This window comes from Melozone crissalis, unplaced genomic scaffold (genome assembly GCF_028551555.1).
Source record: "Melozone crissalis strain CALT ecotype California unplaced genomic scaffold, PUWL_Pcris_2 ptg000027l_1, whole genome shotgun sequence".
Classification (NCBI taxonomy): Eukaryota; Metazoa; Chordata; class Aves; order Passeriformes; family Passerellidae; genus Melozone; species Melozone crissalis.
In genome coordinates, this window is record NW_026535805.1 from 338,170 (window position 1) to 356,990 (window position 18,821).

The 18,821-nt window shown below is 43.3% G+C and overlaps 1 protein-coding gene across 4 annotated transcripts in view; it reads left to right on the forward strand.

Annotated features, from left to right (window-relative positions):
* Positions 1 to 1,948: 1,948 nt before the first annotated feature.
* SUSD4 (sushi domain containing 4) overlaps positions 1,949 to 18,821 on the forward strand; it is a 73,206-nt gene continuing 56,333 nt past the window's right edge. For 2 of the 4 annotated variants that reach the window (XM_054280267.1, XM_054280270.1), the window contains exons 1-2: positions 2,071 to 2,121; positions 2,319 to 2,474. In XM_054280267.1, coding sequence (XP_054136242.1) covers positions 2,354 to 2,474 — 121 coding nt within the window. In that variant the 5' untranslated portion in view covers positions 2,071 to 2,121; positions 2,319 to 2,353. Of the gene's footprint in view, positions 1,978 to 2,070; positions 2,122 to 2,146; positions 2,156 to 2,318; positions 2,475 to 18,821 lie in introns of those variants that run through there. The other 2 variants (XM_054280268.1, XM_054280269.1) reach the window with 2 other exon arrangements.

An 18,821-nucleotide genomic window follows, 5' to 3' on the forward strand; every position in this document is an offset into this window, starting at 1 on the left:
GCTCCTTCCCCTCTGCCTATCTGTGGCTGGGGTTGCTTCAGGCTTCATCCTCCTCCACCTTTCGCTGCTCCTCACTCAGTTTAGGCTTTCCCGGGCTGCAGAAGTCCTTCCCTGCTCCTGGCTGACATAGATTCCTGCTAAACTCCTTCAGCCACTGGGGGCCCAACCCTTCAGCCACTGTCACCACCTTGCACACACATGCTCTGCTCAGCAAGACGAGAATTTTCATTAAGATTTTGAAGAAGAGCTGCTGCACAAGAAAACCTTGATTTCTTGGTGCTGTTTGGAGCAGGGGTGCTCCCACTCACATGGGGTGGTTGACAGGGGTCTGGAGCACTCAGTCATCCTTCCTCAAGCTGAATGGTGTCAGAGGTGGGGATAGAAACAAGGCAGAAACAAAGGTTAAGTAATACCCATCAACACTGACAGATGAGTTGCCTCTTCCTCCTCAGAAGTGTCTGGGTGCTCCATCCACACTGAAGGTAGACATTGCATCCAGCACTTTGCATTTCAATTGATGGAGAACATGAATAGTGTCAGATTGCTCACGACATTATCTTTTGCTATTTTGATTTCAAAAATGAAAGCTACCAAATCAGTACCATAAAGATCCTCTTATTACAGATAACAGGAATTGCTGCATTATTGCTCTGTCCTACCACTTGTAGTACTCAATGGCTTATTGCCTCTGAAGAATATCTCTATCATGTAACTGTGCCTGTGCTGTGTTTGCACGGCACATGAGAGCTATTACTGCTCTGAACTCCCTCTTTGGGCTGGCTGGGGACATAAATATTGACCTGATCAGGAAATGATGCTTGGTGAAAATGCTCTATAGTTTCCAAATTTTCCTGTTTAAAGGGAGCAGCAAAATTCTCATAGCTGAAAATTGGCCAGTACTTCCCTATTCTTAGCAGAATACCTGCATTTCACTGTGAGATGCCCATTTTCTCCAGGGGAGATAAAGTACTATGCTTCTTACACTGGCCTTTGAACTGATACATGATTTGAACTAAAATCTATCCTGAAGAGCCTTAAGTTTTAACTTGGAGGAATGAGCATCAGATAGCTGAGACACATGAAAAGAACTTCAGTGTTACCAGTATTTATTATTAACTTTGAAGCATCAGGATGTGCTATGTTCACGTGCCTTTGGGTCTGTGTTTGTACTAAGCATAGGCATGTTTCATTTAAATGTGTATTCTCTTGTCCCTGGTTTTGTTCCCCTTGCTGTGTCTCAGGAGTGTGCCAAACACCTTAACCTGCTTAGCAGAGTCCTTTTCAGCTAAAGGACACCCTCTGCTACCTCTGAGCAAGGGAAGAGGTGCAATGCCCAGCTGTGGAATGGCACCAGGAAACACAGAGCTACCACAGCTGCTGGAGCCACGAGACCGAGTCTCTGATTCAGTGATTCGTGGCTGTGAATTTCACAGATTCACTAAATATAGCTGGATGATGATTCGTAACAGTAAATTGCTCCAGCCGGCAGGCCCAGGCGTCCTGCCTTTCCCCAGAGGCAGCTGATGGGTGAGAGTGCTCAGGAATACACCTTCCCACTCCCAAAAACTGTGAAAGATGAGGCACTGGCACCAGCGCTACTAAACCGTGTCTCGTATCTAACGCTCTGTCTACGTGACAAAGCACAGGACACTCCAAAGATGCTCCGTCAGTGCTGTGTACCATGAAACCCCGTTTGAGGTGAAAATGAGCAGAAACGACCGGGAGCGAAGCCTTAACTTCCCCTTCCCCTACCCTTGGCAGTGATGGGGCGCCTCCCGGCCCGGGACAGGGGTTGCCCCTGCGGGCCGGGCTGCCCGGGCGGCACAGCGCGAGCGGCGGCTCGGCCGTGCCCGCGGCTGCCATGCGTGCTTGGCGCGCCGGGGCTGCCCGCGGCTCGCGGCTCCCCGCGCCTCCGCTCCACGGCGGCCGGGCCGGGCCGGTGCGCGCTGCGGCTGCCGCTGCCTGCCCCGCTGGCAGGTAGGGCCGGCCGGCTGCAGGGTGCGCAGGAGTCCCTGTGCGCCTGTGTGGCGTGTGAACGTGTGTGAGTATGCGTGTGCGCTCCGCCCGGCCCCGGCAGGCTGCCGAGCCGCAGCGGCGGAGGCGGCGGCAGCAGCCGCGGAGGTACCGCTGGCTCTGGCGGGGGGGGGCCCCGCAGGTAGCGGCGGCGGGGGTCACGGCCAGCGGAGCCGCGGGGCCGGGAGGGCGGCGGAGCGGGCGGGAACGCGTCCCCGGGCGGGCGGGGGCCGGCTCGGGGGCCACCCGCGGAGCCGGCGCGGAGCCCCGGGCAGCGGCGAAGCGGAGCGGCTCTCTCGTTGCAGGTGGCGGCGAACCGGATGCCTTTGGCGGGCAGAAGATGTGTCATGGAAAGCAGCCGAGCGGCGGCGGTGCCCTCCTGGCGGCGCGGCGGCGGGCGCTGGCCGCGGCGCTGTGGCTGCAGTTGGCGCTGAGCCTCGGCCCGGGGCTGGCGGCGGGCGGTGAGTGAGTGAGGTGCCCTGGCCCCGTCCCCGGTCCCCTCCTCCGCCCGGCCCCGGCCCGCGCCACCCCATCCCCAGCCGACCCCGCAGCCCCGACCCGAGGAGAGTAGGAAAGTTCACCCCCCTGCGCCCCCCACCCCCTCCCGTGCCCGCCGCGGGGACGCGCAGCTTTTGGCACCCTGCGTGGGGACCGCCGGCAGGAGGGAGCACTGGCTCTCTGTAAGTACTGCTTCATTTTGAAACAGCATAATTTTTTTGAATCTAAAGCGGAAAAAAAACCTCAAAACCTTGCCCTGCCGTGGTCGGCTCCGACATCTCTTGGATGACTCTCGGTGCAAAATCCCCGTGCAGCTGGGGAAAGCAGGAATTTGGAGAGAAAGGTGGCGATTCGGGTTTGTAAATGCAACCTCCTTCAGCACTCTCCTAGTGGAGGAGCGACCCAGCCTTAATTGGCCTTTTTAATTTTAATTACCTTTTTAACACTATAATTTAAATTATTGAGCCTGTGAGACATTTCAGGAGGTACATTTAATTACAAAATTGTTTTAAATTGATTTCATAATTAGACTTGGATTACTGGAAAAATCTTAAAGTAAACTGCTTTGCTGCAAAATGTACTTAGCTGTGATATGAGAGCAGCTTCTCATTCCTACTCCAGCATGGTATTATATATTTGTGTTGGGGGAATAAGCCATTTTTATGATTGAATCACATCACTAATGGCAGGCAGAGCCGGATATAAAAATTGCTTGAGCTTCTTCTTCTCATGCCAAAGATTTATACCAAAATTTTCTAACTTGAATGCCTAAGCCACAACAGCTCTAGTCCAGATGTGTTTTCTGTCACTGAATATGGACTTACAGGAGTATGGCTGAAGAGAGCTTCAAAAGGTCATCTTGTCCATCCTCCTCCTGATTCAGTTCTATATTTCTCTCTGGAGACGATAATGCCATTTTCCAATAGAAATCCTGTGACTGCAAATGTGATTCCAGCTAAAAAAGCTTTTAAACCATTGCAGTCACTACATACCCCTCTTTAGAAATCATTGCCTTTTTATTTTTAAGATTTATTTTATTACAACTGTGCAACCTTGATTTCCTGGGCAGTTCATGTTTCAGTGTCGTCGCCCTATTCAGCCTGTCCTGTGCCTTTCTTGGGATTGGAGTTGTGCATGCTTCTTTCCTTCTCTAACCTTCTTATGGCTCCATTCATAAAAATGAAGCTGCTCCAAGGCCCCCTCCCCCCTGAGGCTCTGCATATCCCACAGTTTGATTGTTAGCACTTATTTGGCCAACTAGTGCAAAAGGTTCTTCAAAATATGGTTTATATCTCCCTCAAATTGAATAGTTTTCATCCTAGCCTGCAATAAATTGTTGTGCGATGCTGATCGTTACTAATGCCACTGCCTTTCACCTCAGTGGTGTAACTAATTCTGTATCAAATTTCATTTGTAAATCACTTTAGTATCTTTCAATAATTTGGGGGTATTTTTGGACAGAGTCTAGGAAAAGGCAATGCACTGAATGATTGTTCATGGGCATAATCACTAGTGAAAAACATTCATTGCTGTTCTGTTTGTTGCTATTATTTTCCGGTGTGGTTGTGCTCAGAAGGTAGGCACTGTATAAATCCCAGCAAAGTCCTTTCATGTGGTAGAATATGCAGTTGTTGGGTTTCTTTCACCCTGAGTCATTTGAGTGGTAAAAATAATGAGCTTTGTAATTAGAGCAGAGGACTGTGAATTAGCATCCCTCCTATTTTAGGCTCTGTTGTATCTGTGAGCAGGCTCACTGTACTTATGTAGCTTGCTGTGTTTGCTGTGGGGGCTCAGCTTTTGGCTCCCCAGCCTGTGACCCAGAGTTTGGGAACTCTGTATGCAGCTGTTGACCAAAGTTGTGATTTTCTGGTACCTTTGAAAATTTCATTTCTGTAGGACTCATTTTATGGATCTGTGTATTTAGACACAAGGCACGTGGCATTACTGACTAGTTTGGAAAATGTAGCTCCAGTCTCCTTCTATCTTCTCATTATCTGTTAAATGAAGATAATCATACTTCTCTCAGAGATTAGAAAAGAGTTTTGATGACATTTAATGAAAATACTATGAGGTGGAAAGAATTAGTTTCAAAAGCTTTAGAAAAACAGCACTGACAATATGCTGAAATAAAAACTGCCTCACATATTAAAACATTAAAATGAATAATTTAGGGTTATTTTTTCTAAAAAGCAATCTACAGCTTATATTTTGGATCCCATTTACAGATTCTTCCCTTCCTTGACTGATACAGGATTTGTCTCCTGTAATAATCCTGTAATGACTTGTGTGTCTTCGTCTATCTTATATCTGACTAAGCTCTATTGATTGTCACATTCTACCATTTCACCCCAAATCAATACTACTTACAGCTCTTTCTTTCTTGTCAATAACCCTACAGAGAATAACTTTGTTACACTTTGACTTTTGCAAAAGTGAATCTAGCAAAAAAATTTCCTGTAGAAGTGAACTAAAATGAGCAAACCTTTCAGCTATCAATATCCCTCAGTCATCCCTGATGTATTAAAAACTCTGTTGCTACTGAGGATAAAGTGTATCTCTCATACTTAGCCTGTGGCTTTCATCTAGTCATTTCTCTTTACAGAATCATTTAGGTTGGAAAAGACCTTTAAGATCATCGAGGCAAGTGTTAACCCAGCACGGCTGAGGCCGCCACTAAAGCGTGGCCCCAAGTGCCACATTTACACATCTTTTAAATGCCCCAGGGGTGGCTGACTCAACCACTTCCCTGGGCAGTCTGTTCCAATACTTGATTTCCCTTTTGGTGAAGAAATTGTTTCTAATATCCAGTTTAAACCTCCTCCTCGTGCAACTTGAGGCCATTTCCTCCTGTCCTGTTGCTTGTTACCTGGGAGAGGAGACCATCCCCCACCTTTCAGGCTACACCCTCCTTTCAAGTGGTTGTAGAGAGTGGTAAGGTCCTCCCTTCAGCCTCATTTTCTCTAGGCTGAACCTCCCCAGCTCCCTCAGCTGCTCCTCATCAGGAGGTACAAAAAAAGAGACAAAGCAGGAGCACGTTGGGAAGTCTGGTATGAGGAGAAATTAAATGTGTAGTGGATGGAGCAGATGACAACTTACCCTGGAGTTTTAAGGTATTGTATAGAGTTCACTGTGAAACTAGTATGGAGAAAATAGCTGTAATGATGAATTTTTACATGTATTTCAAATTCCTGCAACTATATTAAAATAGTGGAGAATGATGAAATCTCAAAGGAGAAGGAGAAAAAAAGTTTAATAAGCTTCTGGTTTTGAGATTTGTTGTGTTGTCTTGTACCCAGATGTCACTTGAGCATGTGTCTGCTTGGTTGTCATGGGTCAGTTGGGTGAACTATGTTCTTCTGCAGGGCCCAGTGGAGAGTCTCAGGCCTGCAGCACACATCACCACAGGCTTGGAGGGGGCCATGACCTTGTTTTGCCTCCTGGCCTCGAGCAGTGTTAGCATTCTGGCTGTATTTCATGGTGTGTTTCATCTCTTTGGTGTTCTGCTGCAGAAATGCACACTCCAGTTCCTCCAAAGCCTGGATGGCTCCAGTTTTTCTGAACTTTTCCTAAGTTTTTGTTGTACTTTCTGGATTACTGGTCATTCAGACTATGAGCTTGCTCTCATGGAACCACTTCTCTGTGGAATGTGCCTCAACTGGCATTGAACAGAGCTGAGGAATATCCTGTGCCTTGGAGCTCTCCTCCTGCTCAGACATCCTGGGTTCCTTTGTTGTCATTATAGGATGATGCTGCATTATATTCAGCTTCTGGTTCCCTGTAGCTCCCAGGGCAAAAAATGTGCTCTTTTTGGCATTATAATCTGTTGTATTGCACTTACAGTAATCAATTTGTGATGTTTCCCTGGTTGCACGTTCTGCAGGCGACATCCCTGCACATCAGTAGTGCTTTTGTGCAGATGTGCTGGGAAGCACATCATGCACAATTGCAAAGAAATCTGGCATATTGTGAAACCGTCAAAAAAACTGAATATTAGTGATTCCATGAAGAACAGTGGTGAGATTCTTTCTCTACACTAAAGCTGAATTGTTGCTGCTCTGTGATTGTATTATATTTGATTGAAATTTTGGATATGCAATGGTTATGGTAACTAACCATTGACTTCGGATGTAGTGGCCATCAAAACCACATCCCTCAGGTCTTTGAGGGTAGTGGACTTGTTTCCCTGGGGTAATACAAGCGTTTGATATGTGATGATGATGATGATGATGCAGGTCTTTGATAGGGCTGACTTTTTGGTAACCTGCAGTTGTTTCTGGCAAGAAAAGCCAGCCAGAGATTTGCCATAAGTACCTTCTATGTGATTTTGGGATTATAAAGAAAGTTTTCTGAAAACTCTAAATGTTTTCTGATACCCTCTCACTAAGTCTGCAGCTAATGTATTTTACTGTCTCCCTCTCAGTGCGTCTGCTTTTCTTGTCAAGCAAAATAGACGTTTCAGCCTTGAGTTCCTTGTACATTTGATGGAATCATCAGTTGTTTTCTAGGATTTTTCTTAACCTCCAGCTTATTGGAGAAGCTCAGTGTTTTGAAAGGATAAGATTTTTCCCACAGTGACAGGATCTTAGTCTCATATGTACCTCATGCAACCTCTGTTCTCACCAGTTAATCACTATTTTGGTGCTGCTCTGATTGCAAGTGGCAAGGCTGGTGACATCAGAGGATGACAGTTCATCATCTGTCTTAGTGGCACATCCATCTGCCTACAGACTTGAGAGACATGGGCATATTCGATAGATTAATCTTAAATCAGTTTCTTAGCACTGTGCTAGAAGGAGCTTTATCACTGATGTGCTGTGTCATTTGGAGACTGAGGTTAACTTTTGCTTTGCTGCTTTGCTCCCTTACTCCCAGGATTGCAATAGAGTATCTTTGATCTCTGTATTAGGGATGATTACAACTTTAGGAGAATTAATTATGCTTTGCTTGATTTTCTCATCTATAAAGTAGATAAGCGATGTATTTTGTGGGCATGTTACGAGGGAGTTTGAGAACCTCCCAAAGAAAATGTTACCAGAATGAGAAATAGAAATTTTAGCAAGCATAAACTGAGCTTTATCAAAATAGAAGGTTCTTTACTATTCATTATTTTTGTGGTTGCTATTTGTGGGGTTTAATAATTAAATATTCTTACCAGAATTGGGAAAATGCTATATTTTTTTACTTTTACAGATTCTTATAGATTTTTTTCTACAGGATTGATCATGTACTCAACCTTTTTTTTCAAATATTATTTGAACTCTGATTGCAGTTCAGTTACTTTTATAACAAAATACACAGTATTAGAAGCAGGAAACCTCGCACTTGTGCTGTGCATTTTCATGAGGTTTTAGGCAGGAAAAGGACCACAAAATATGGCCTGAATTCATATTTGCTGTGTGCCGGTGCAAATGTGAATGAAGGCTGGGCTGCATTTACTGGTGAGCATTGCTTAGTCAAAAAATGAGCTCGAGGGATAAAGCGATGTAGTGTGTACAGTTTGATTCACTAAGTGAAAAAATTTGCTTTGCTAACATATTAAGGGACTGAAGATACAAGGATCCTAACAAATTCAGCAATTTAACTGTGAAACTGGCATCTCCTCACTTGCTTTTATGTCTCCTCAGCTACTTCCTTCGAGGTGGCACAAGCAGAGCATTATGAAACCAATTACGGGCTGTACATTTATTAATTCTCACAGTGGTTTATAACAGCAGTTTTTGGTGTCCACACTCACCATCTATCTGACTGCCCTATTGCTTTTGGTGGCACCAAGCTTGACCTCTTGCTTTGCAGAGGAGGCTCTCAATGGCTTTTCCTGAACAGCTGGACTGCTGATGGGATTCATCTGAGTCAGGATGTTTCTTTCTCTTTGTACTGTAAACAGTGGAAGTGGTTGGTGGTGCCATCTGTGCTCACTGAGATCTTGTGGGGCAAATGTGTTTCCACATTTGTGACCTTTGATTCTTTTAAATTAAGTAGTGTCCATCCTGGGTTGCTCTTCTGCTTGTTGTCAAGCATTTTTTTAGCTAGGGAGAGTCTAGAATTTATCAGGAACATTTCTGTATTAATTGATTTTGTCACTGATGACCAACTTCAGAAAGGAGTATAGGGGCTTTTCTGCCAGCACTCCTGCTTACTTTTGATAAACCTATCTCATTAAACCCATAATTTGACAAATATTCTTGACTGTGGTAGCTTAATAGTAACAACAGTAATAAAAATGTGACTTTTTTTCATGTAGTTCTTCTCATCCATGGAGTTTAAAGCACTTTATAAAGGAATGTAAGTTTTATTATGCTCCTTTGTAGATGGAGAAATGACTGTAGAAAGATTAAATGTCTTGAAGACGCATTTTACATAAGAAACAGATGTTGCCATATACAGGGAAGAGATACTTTGGATCTTCATCTGTAACTTTCTTCTGTAAATAGAATTTAGGGGAATTCCTAATCCACATTTTATAATATGGTCTCTATAATAGGATTTTTTGGTTGTGACTGTCTTCTAATTGAGATGAGCAACTGATTTCCTATTCACTTAAATTGCTACTTAAGCAAATCAAAGAGAGTTTTTCCAGTGTGATTTATTTCTGTGACTCCTTTATGTCTGAGATAGCACATGGCATTTTTCCAGACACCACAAACATCTTCAGAATAACAACAAAAAAAAAAGTAATGAGTTAGGGTAGAGCCCTGAAAAATGGTATTATGCAGGTTTCTAATGCTGTAAAGTCCATATTAAGAAGAAGGGTATTTCTGCCTTGCTCACTCATTTGGTTCATGATCACAGTTTACACAAAAGAGCAACATTAGAGAAGTACTGCATGTGTTTTAAATTAATTCTAACATACTTGAACAGTTAGAGAGGAAAAGATCATTGCATGACAGGCAGCTCCATGCAGGCTGTGGCTTGAGTGCCACTGCCTGTCCCTCTTTGGAAATCAGTGGATGTGTAATGTGTTCCCATAAAAATATGGATTCAGCTTAAAAATGTTTGCTCATGGAAGCATATGATGTAATACAGAGGAAATAGAAGGATGAAACAGGTCTGCTCCCTTGATCCTTTCTGCACATGGTGAAGCACAGGTAAGGGTGAAGCAGAGTTTCTGTGTTGAGCCAAATTCTTTAACTAGAAAAATTTATGAACTGAAAAGAGGAAATAGCTTACAATAGCCTGAGGAAGAAAATAGGTTATGTTACTAGGGGTTAGATTATGTAGAAGTTGGGTTATCAAGGGTATCATGAGATAATATCCTAAAAATACACTCTCTTGTACACTGCTAAAGAAAAAATGAGATATGGCATGTACATGAATCAGAGGAATCATTATATCACTGGCCTCCCATTCCAGAGACCGAGAGAAAACGCTAAAAAGAAGTAGTTGTCTTTGAAAATGCAAAGCCTTCAGATCTTTTTTAGTACTGCAGAAAGGCAGCAAAACTCATAGCTGTTTGTCTGTCAGGAGGCTGGAGAAAACCATACAAATTCAAGAGAAAAGCTGTCATACATGCTGGGAGGGAGGAGAAGATGCTCAGAAAAAGAAGCCTGTAAACATGGTGTCCTGTTCTCACTTCTGTCATTAGTACCAGCGAGTGTGTGCAGTAGAAAACTATGGAACAGAAATTTCATTTCAAGACATGGGACAACACACTTGAGAGCAGAGTCACAGAAATAGGACTGGAAAAGAGCTCAGAAGTGCCTGTAGTTTCTCCTCCTGCCCTGAGCAGGGGAGTCACACATTTACCTCAGGCATCTTACCATTTGAGACTTTAGGTTGGAAACTCTACCATCTATCCAAATGCTTCATTCTCAAACCTTTATAAATGTTTTTGTCTGGTCTAACTCAAATTGTTATTGCTCTAACATACGACTCTGAGGATTTCCATCTCTAGTGTGGGATTCCCAAGTGTTACTTCCTCCACTGTGCTGCTTGTCAGTAGAAATCCATCAGTGCTATGTCTTGGGCCATCCTGACTGCTGCTGTCATTTTCCTGGGTCAGGCTGGAAGAATGAAGACTGCCCCAGCAAAGAGTCTTTCAAAAGTTATGGATTATTTAACATCCTGGGACCTGAAGTTTAGCTGGACCTGCCCCAATGTTCATGTGTTGCTGCCAGCACAGAAGGAGCTGTTGTGATTCTTGATGGTGGAACTTCCATTTTTCTGGTTTAGTGAAGGTCACAGCTAAGTTTGTGCTTAACACAAGATCAGATATTTTACCAACAGCTATCAAAAAGGTCAGCTTTACCCTGCTTGTTCTGAAGGGCTTGCAAGGATTTTCCAAAGTCACAATTGGAAAGCATCAGGAATAAATCTCAGAGCCCTCCCATAAAATATGCTTATTTACACAGTCTGTTCTCCTTGGAGGTATTAGACCTACTCTTTGTACTTGATCATGATGTAAACAGTATGGTTATTGCCATAGTAAATTGCACCCAAGTGAATTAGTATTTTACTTCTGCAGACTGAGTGAAGTTGTTTATACTGAACAGCCCTGTGGTAATAGATTAAATCCACACAAAAAAGCCAGTCAATAGCTTAAAACTTCCATGTGTGTTTACAAATAAACAATTTTAACTGGAATTTTGATAAGCAGCTGCTTGATAGCTGTCACCCCTAGTGCCTGCATTCCCATTTCCTGTGAAATGGTTGGTAATTGTGGGTATCCAGAAAGATTGTGTAATTCAGGAATGGCGGGGGGGAGGTGAGGGATATTCGAGGGATATTTGAGAGTGCGTGGGGAGGAGACTAAATTGTAAGTTAGATTTAGAGCAGCACTAAGAGGTGAATTAGCAAGAGGTGATCTGCAGTGGTGTGGGGATGGAAGTCAACAGCCCTACTTGCTTGGGTAAATCTATTAGCTGTAAGAACTTCATGGCATAGAGTGGAGGGTTTTTTTAATGTATTTATAATACTCTGTGGAAGCCTACCATGCTATTGCTGTGTTTGTGTGAGAATGATTTGTATTCTGAAAGCAATGGGCACTTATGAGATAGAGGCATTTTCCTGTATCTCTCCACTTAGCTGACATTTTTAGGGATATTTTGTACACATCATCTTACTCAGAGAGGACACAAATGATCCACTTATAACTGAAAATAAATAATAATTTGGTCTCCTGTAAATTGGACTTATAAAATAGCTTGATTGCAATTACCAGCTTTACAGTAATCTTGAAGGAATTAAGATAGAATGGTGTTATCATGAGCAATAGTAAAAATGAAAATACACAGACATTTGTGTTGATCTTGTACAAGTGCAGAACATTCTTCTCTCCTCTGAAGGGGGACCATGACTCCTCCGAAAAGTTCAGTCACAAGCATTCTGGGGGAGCACCAAGCTGCAGCAGCCACAGTCCTGGGTCCTGCTCTATCCCTCCTTGCATTTAGGGATAATAATCCTGGGCAGTTCTTTCCATTGCGGACTCATAACATCACGTGCTCTTTTCTCTTCACTCCTTGTTCTCTTCTCCAAGGCCTGGGGTTCTTCTGTGGGGCCAAGGAAGAAGTATGGAGGATACATGTTGCGGTGTGCTGTAATGTCCCATTTTAGACTTCCAAGTCACCTCCCAGGTGTGCCTATACCCCCCTCTCCCTTCCCCCTCGCCCCTTGCTGAGTGAGTCCTGTCAATCAGGCTTAACATTCCTGCAAGGCGTCGTGTGGTTGGTCAAGTTCAAAGGATGCCCCTATGCCCAGGGGTCATTGGCCTGTCTAGGTGTCATCCCCCCCTGAGACCCTGCCCCTCTCACCTGGTTGGTGCTTACTGTCCCCTCCCCTCCCCCTGCCTCGGGAGCTTAAAAAGGTAATCAGGCCATGTGGTCATTGTTCTGTTGGAGCAGTTGCCCACGTTCAGACCTCTGTAACCATGGAATAAACCTCTGGACATTAAACCCTCCAGCAGAATCCTCTCCTTTTTCTCCTCACCATTCGCCTGAAATCTTTCCTCCTAAGGTAAACGGAGTTCATAACAAGCCTGGACTTGTTCAGTGCCCAGCTGCAACTTCCAGCAAGCCAAGGTATCTCTGGGGTGATATACCGCACTTGCTGCCTTTGGCCCAGCAGCGAGGGTCAGACTGGCCCAGGCACCATCTAACTGGTAATATTGGGATTCATATTCCAATAGATACAGTCCCTTATCTTCAGACATAATTCCAGGTTAATACCATCTGGAGTTATATGGGTGAGCTGGAGGGTGTGACATGGCTATGACAGCACCGTACCCACATTTCAAAACTCCCCCTCACTCTGTCCTGTGGGATTTGTGTCCCAACAAGAGAGGCTGTTGTTTCAGGCCTTGCCCCCTTCTCTTTCAACACTCAGAAATGTTTGCCCAGATGGAAGAATCCAGCTTTCAAGTCTAGCAGAGTTCTTCCCTGCTGCTGGTAGCCTGTGCATCATCTGTCACTGCTGCCCTGATCCATTGCATCTGTCTTAGAGACCAGCACAAGGAAGGTACAGTCTAGGACTGATTTTGTCAAGACTAGGCTGGTCTGTAGAGGCTAGGATATTTTAGTTCAAGGGGAAAATCCCAGTAAAGAATATATGAATGACTGCACAATGTGTGTAGATGAAGCCCAACTGCATTATGCCTATGATCTCTTGGAAATTAGGTCAAGATGGGACATGCCTCTGCACAGTGGCTGTAAGAGATGCCAGTGGAAGAAATTGCAGGAAGGGGCATCTGGTTATAAAGGAGTGGTACATATCTGTCTTTGTATGCAGCCATACACTAACACACTTAGCATGCCCCTTATTAATTTTATGGATAGGTGGATGGGTAGGGAGGAAGATTAATAGTGAGATGTATGCATATATGCTGAATAAAAGTAAGAAACTAAGGAAAAAAACTCACATCCCAGGAATGAAACAGCAAAAAATACACTACACTCATTGACAGTCTTTTCAAGGTTCTTATGCTGGTTCTTAGCATTTACAAGGTTGCTTTTTACACTGAAAAATGGAATGAGTGCTGCGTCTAGTGCTTCTGTTTAGATGCAAGAGTGATACTGGATTCATGTGAGGGATGGAGAGCAGGAAAATGTTTGGTATATTTAGATTCTATTTCATTTTTATTTCATATTCAGTAAAGTTACAGAGATGTACTTCATTCGTAATTTTAAAGAGAAATCCATCAGATAAATTGCATTCACTGGAGGGAGAGGAATTTTATCAAAACCAAGATGAAAGATGCCTTTCTGCAGTAGCCTTGATGTACTAGGAGGTGTGTTTCCTGGATGCTACTAATAGGTGTATTTTTTAACCCTGTGTTCTACATGTGAAAGAGTTTTCTTGGTTCTTCCAAAAGACTGTCTGAGAAACCTTTTACTTAGAGCAGGTAGATCTGTGCTACTCAGGAAGCCCATAAGTCAGCCAAGCCAAGGTTACAGGACTGAAAAAAAGAGTATTTTGAATTTTTTTTTAGCATGCCAACATTTATTAGAATATTAATAAATGTAAGGGGGGGACTCGGAATCAGCTCAGAATTATGTCAACTGGAGTTTTTGCTGCAGTGCATTAGTATCACAGGTAAATGATTCATGACTTTTGCCATCCTGGCCTGTTTGAAGCTGTGATTTAAGAATACAGACTTTCAGGGAATACAGTTATAAATCTGATCTGATTTTTTTAAATATATTTTTTAAATCTGATCTGCTAATTGTTTTTTTCCAAAGGAACAATGTAGCAGTTCCCAGCTGCAGCTCTGTAGTCGTCTTAGCATTTGCTGTTTATGATCCCTTTTTGCCAGACTTAATCTCAGTTTAATTCTTTGGTTGTTTTATTGGAGAGGGAAAAGTCCTTTCGTAGTGCATATATACTTATAGTGTTGGAAAAAATATTTTCCATATGATGAGGTTTTCTGTCTTTGCCATCAAGTGATTCTGTTATCATAAAATCTCCTCTGAAGTACAAACCCCAGGCAGTGCAGGAAGCTGCAGCAGGGTTTCAGGAGCAGTGGGACTGGCAGCTTACTGTGAATGTTAACACGAGGCTGCTGTTTGTTAGCTTGGAAGTCCATTTGCTAGTTTTTCCCTGATCTGAACATGTTTGGAAATTGGATGATGTAGGGATTTTCCTGTTCATCAGCTTTCCATTTCTCCTGTGAATTTCCTATCTTGCTCCAAGGCAGTCATTCAGGCTATAGGGACTCTGTTCACCAGCACCACAGCCAAATTTCCAAGAGCAAATCTGGATCCTCTGTATTACCTCCTACACTTGACATAATGAATGGAGGAGGTAGGGATGAGAAGAGTTTGTATGAGATGAAGAGATTTGACCTCATGAAACAGTTCTAAAATTATGCCCCCCTCAATGTACATGCAGGGATGAGGAAAATCTGATTTTTTTTTCTACAGCACAAGATGATGCTGGTCCTTCTGGTTGGATGTACATTCTCTCCTTTCAGTGTCTGAAGATCACTCATTCTTTCTGCCTTACATCCTTGTCAGTCTATACTTATCTGTTCCTCTGGCTTATTTTTAAAAGTACTTACCTGAAAATAAAATAAGCAGGTGGACTAGTGCCTTTTCTGGGAGATTCTCTGGGACGCTACAAGGCAATTAAAGAATGTTTAATATGTCTCTTTTTGTAATTTGGCTCCCAGTCAGCCTTCTCCAGATCATCTGGTCTGTCTGCTGTCTAGATCAACTAGCTTTTAAAAAATGTCTTCATGCACACTTTTAAACCATTTGTCTTGATCAGAAATACAAATAAAAGTCAGAAAAACAAGACAGGGATGTGCTAGATGGGGAAAAATGTCAAGGGATATATTATTGAGAGCTTTATGTAAGACTTCCCTTTTTTTCCTAGTTGTAATGGTAGTTTCACTCTTGCCTCTCTTATTGAAATTGACTGTATTCATTTGGTTTGTTATGGGCTATCTTAGTGAGTTTTGAAAGCAAGGGCTGATCAGTGTCCAGTCCTGAGTGTTCCTTAGTATCAGTTCATATGATCTGTGGTAGGAAGGGAATGATTCTGTACATCCAAGCAAATAACTTGAATTCGTAAAGCTAAATAGCAAAACTGCTACTGGCATGACTCACTATATTTTAGCTCTGAAGAGGAGACAAAGGTTCATCTTCCATACCAACTGTGCCTTTTGTTGAACAATCTGATCTTGCTGAGAGGTTTAATGTTCATCCTTCTTTTTTTTAACCAGGTTCTGTAAGATGCCATACATCTATTTGGCTTCTATTCATAATAGGCTCATTCCTTGAGAGAATGGTTCTATGCTCTTGTAGTACTGTACAGGCCCTTGCACAGGACAGAGACTTTGCAACCTGAATTGTTGCTGGAAACAGCCAAAGTAGAAAATGTGACTGATTTAACTGAAACAGCAACACAGAAGTTGGTTTGTTTTGTTTTGACTTTGGTTTGTGCTATTTAAAGTATAAATATTTTCTCAATTTTCCTTCAGAGTGCTAATTATTTTACATTTAAAGAATGATTTTCTGAGGTTAGACATTTGGTACTACGGAATAATAAAGGAAAAATCACATTTTCCCGTGGAATAACTGATCAGGATTCAGTTTGGAAAAGTGATTTCTGAAAGATTTTGCTCCTAATCTCATGGAGTGCTGCAAAGTCTACCAGACTGCATGGGCACTGCTCCTGCCAGGTTGTCATGGTTTGATGCTGGCGGAATGCCAGTGTCCCCATAAAAATATATGCTCCCTGGTGTCTGCTGTGAGATGTGACCAGGAATAGAGCAAAGCAGGCTCCAACTTAGGAATAAAGAAGAAAAACTTTATAAACCTACAACTATATATAAAAAGAAACACACAAAGAACTCAGAATGAAAACCTTCCAAAAACATTCCTCCTCCCCCCACCAAATTTCCAATACATCCACCCCTCAGATCACCAACTCTCAGTCCATCACCGCCCTTCAGATAATCAATTCTCAGTTCATCAAGGAGAGAGGAGTCCCTCTTGTACCATAGGCTTCCCCTGGAAACACAGCTGAAACCTCGTGTGTTTCCATGTTACATGAGGCACTGCCCAGAGATCATTTGCCATCGTGACATCTTCCTTCCATGCCCAGTGCTTTCACCACTGTGCATGGACCAGAGCTGCTTCTAGGGTTGTCCTTTTAAGGATGCTTTGCCCAGTTCCAAAAAAGAGCACAGTCTCTCACTTTTGGGACACCAGTCCCCCCCATATTCATCCCTTGGGGCTGAGGGGTCTCGAGAACAGAGGTCTTCTTCTTCACTGAAGATCGTGGGTACCACCACTCTCCGCACTTGTCATCTCTGTTCATGCACTCCTTCACGTAACATCACTTCACCCTCTTGGCTCAAGCCATTGCCTCCCCCTAAATGCAGTCTCTGTGTCATAGGAAAAAATGGTTCTGTCCATGGCTATACAAGAAAAGTCCAGCCAAAGGCCACTCCATCGCCTCCTCTCACTTAAGATTCTTCTCAACTTCTCTCGTGGCCCATCTCCTCTTATCTCGTCTCTATCTCTCTTCTCATTCAACTCCAGGAGGATCAGCATTTGTAAGGTTTCCATTATCCAAGAAAAGGGTTAAAAATCTCAGGCTCTGCCTGTCCAGAACTCTCAAGGCTGCCTTGCTGGGCACCTTCTCACCACACCCCCGCTTCTCCTTCCTTCTCCTTCTCAGCTGGCTGTGCAATCAAATTTTGAGGTGGCACAGCACAGACACCTTGTCTCTCTCTCTCTCTCTCTCTCTCTCTCTCTCTCTCGTGGGGTGGTGGGGGGGTGGCTGCCCAATGCCTCTTAGTGTTCCTCCACCCTTCCATCCCACAAGAGAGCTTCCCCCTTGGAGTGCTCTGCTTTTAACCCCCTGTGTTCTCAGAGGCGTATCCATGTCCTCAGTGGCCACACCAGGTGCCAATATTCAAATCTGAGCACCTATTGGTTTGACCACAGCATCCCAAAAATCTCACTTCCTTTTCAAACCAGGACATAGGTTTACCTGGGGAATAACTGGTCATTAAAATCCTCTGTTGCATCCAAGCAGTTCCAGTTTCTAACATTGAATTTCTAAGTAAAAGTGAGTGGTGATACTGTCATATTTGAATAAAAAAACATGTTTACATCTTAAAAAGTAGTCACATGACTTTGGAATTTAAGAACTCCTTTAGAATTAGTTTAAGCACTGAAATAATCCGAAAGTCCCTAAACTTTCAATGGAACAAAGGGCCTGAGCTGATGTGAAGGTGCAGGGCAGACCAGAGAGGCGCCACTGCCTTTGGGACACTTGCTAAGACTGTGACCAAAGCAAAAACCTGCATTCAGATTACTGAATAGTGGGATTTAGGTCCTAGTCTGTGGCTCATAATGGTGATGCAGCATACTTGATAAGGAGATTACTGGTTTTATGGTAAGTTGAAGAAAAAAATAATTTTTAAGTCACTTTAGGAGACTGTACATGCAGCAACCTTTTAATGGAAAAAACCCACCTTACTAGGATTTAAATCTAATTTAAATTATCTCTTAAGAGGGACATATGATGGTGAATGTCAGCTGACTGATGCTTGTATATTCTCTGTAGTGAGGTCTTGGTCTGCTGCATATGGAAGACTTACCTGAGCCAAAAAGGGAAATAAGAGCAGAGAAAAAGGAGCATAGGGGAAGAATGTGCCTTGCATTATCAGGGGATTGCAAATTCAGATAAATTAAGACACGCATTTTGTCCAAGAAGTCGGATATGTAAGTTTAAAGCTTGCTCTAGGCAGTTTAACTTAGCCAGCACTTCCAACAGCTGATAACCTAAAGTGACACTGACCTTGGCAGACTTAGAAGGGCAAGACTTGCACAGGGATAAATTATTTCTTGATCAGTTGTTTGAGTATATGAGATGCAGTCCAGCATTCCTTCAGTATTTGATTATGGGTGTTTGTTTTATCCCAGAGCAAACATACTGATTGCAGACAGTGGAAGTAGAACAGTCTGTGTATATTTGAGCTTTTCTCTACCCAGGGGCCTAGTAATGCTACTGAGTTTGTGCTGTGCTGCTTTCTCCACTCACTTTCTTGACTCATCGGTTTTTAAAGCTGAAATGCATGGAGTAGGAAGTAGTGGTTTTGTTCAGTAAGCGTGCAATCAGGATTTTTGGCCAGATTGTCTTTTTTTTGGCCTCATTGCCTTCATGTCCATGAGAAATTTCATGACCTTGGTGAGTGGGCACACTATTCCAATAGCACAGCTAGTTTTCAAGTGTTGTAAGTGGCTGCTTTGAGGCTGTTGGTGTTTAGAGACACAGTGGACGCAACTTAGCCACAATGTCGCTATTTTTAATCCACCCTCTGTATACTGAATCACCGTACCTCCTGCTAAATCTGTCAGGGTCTG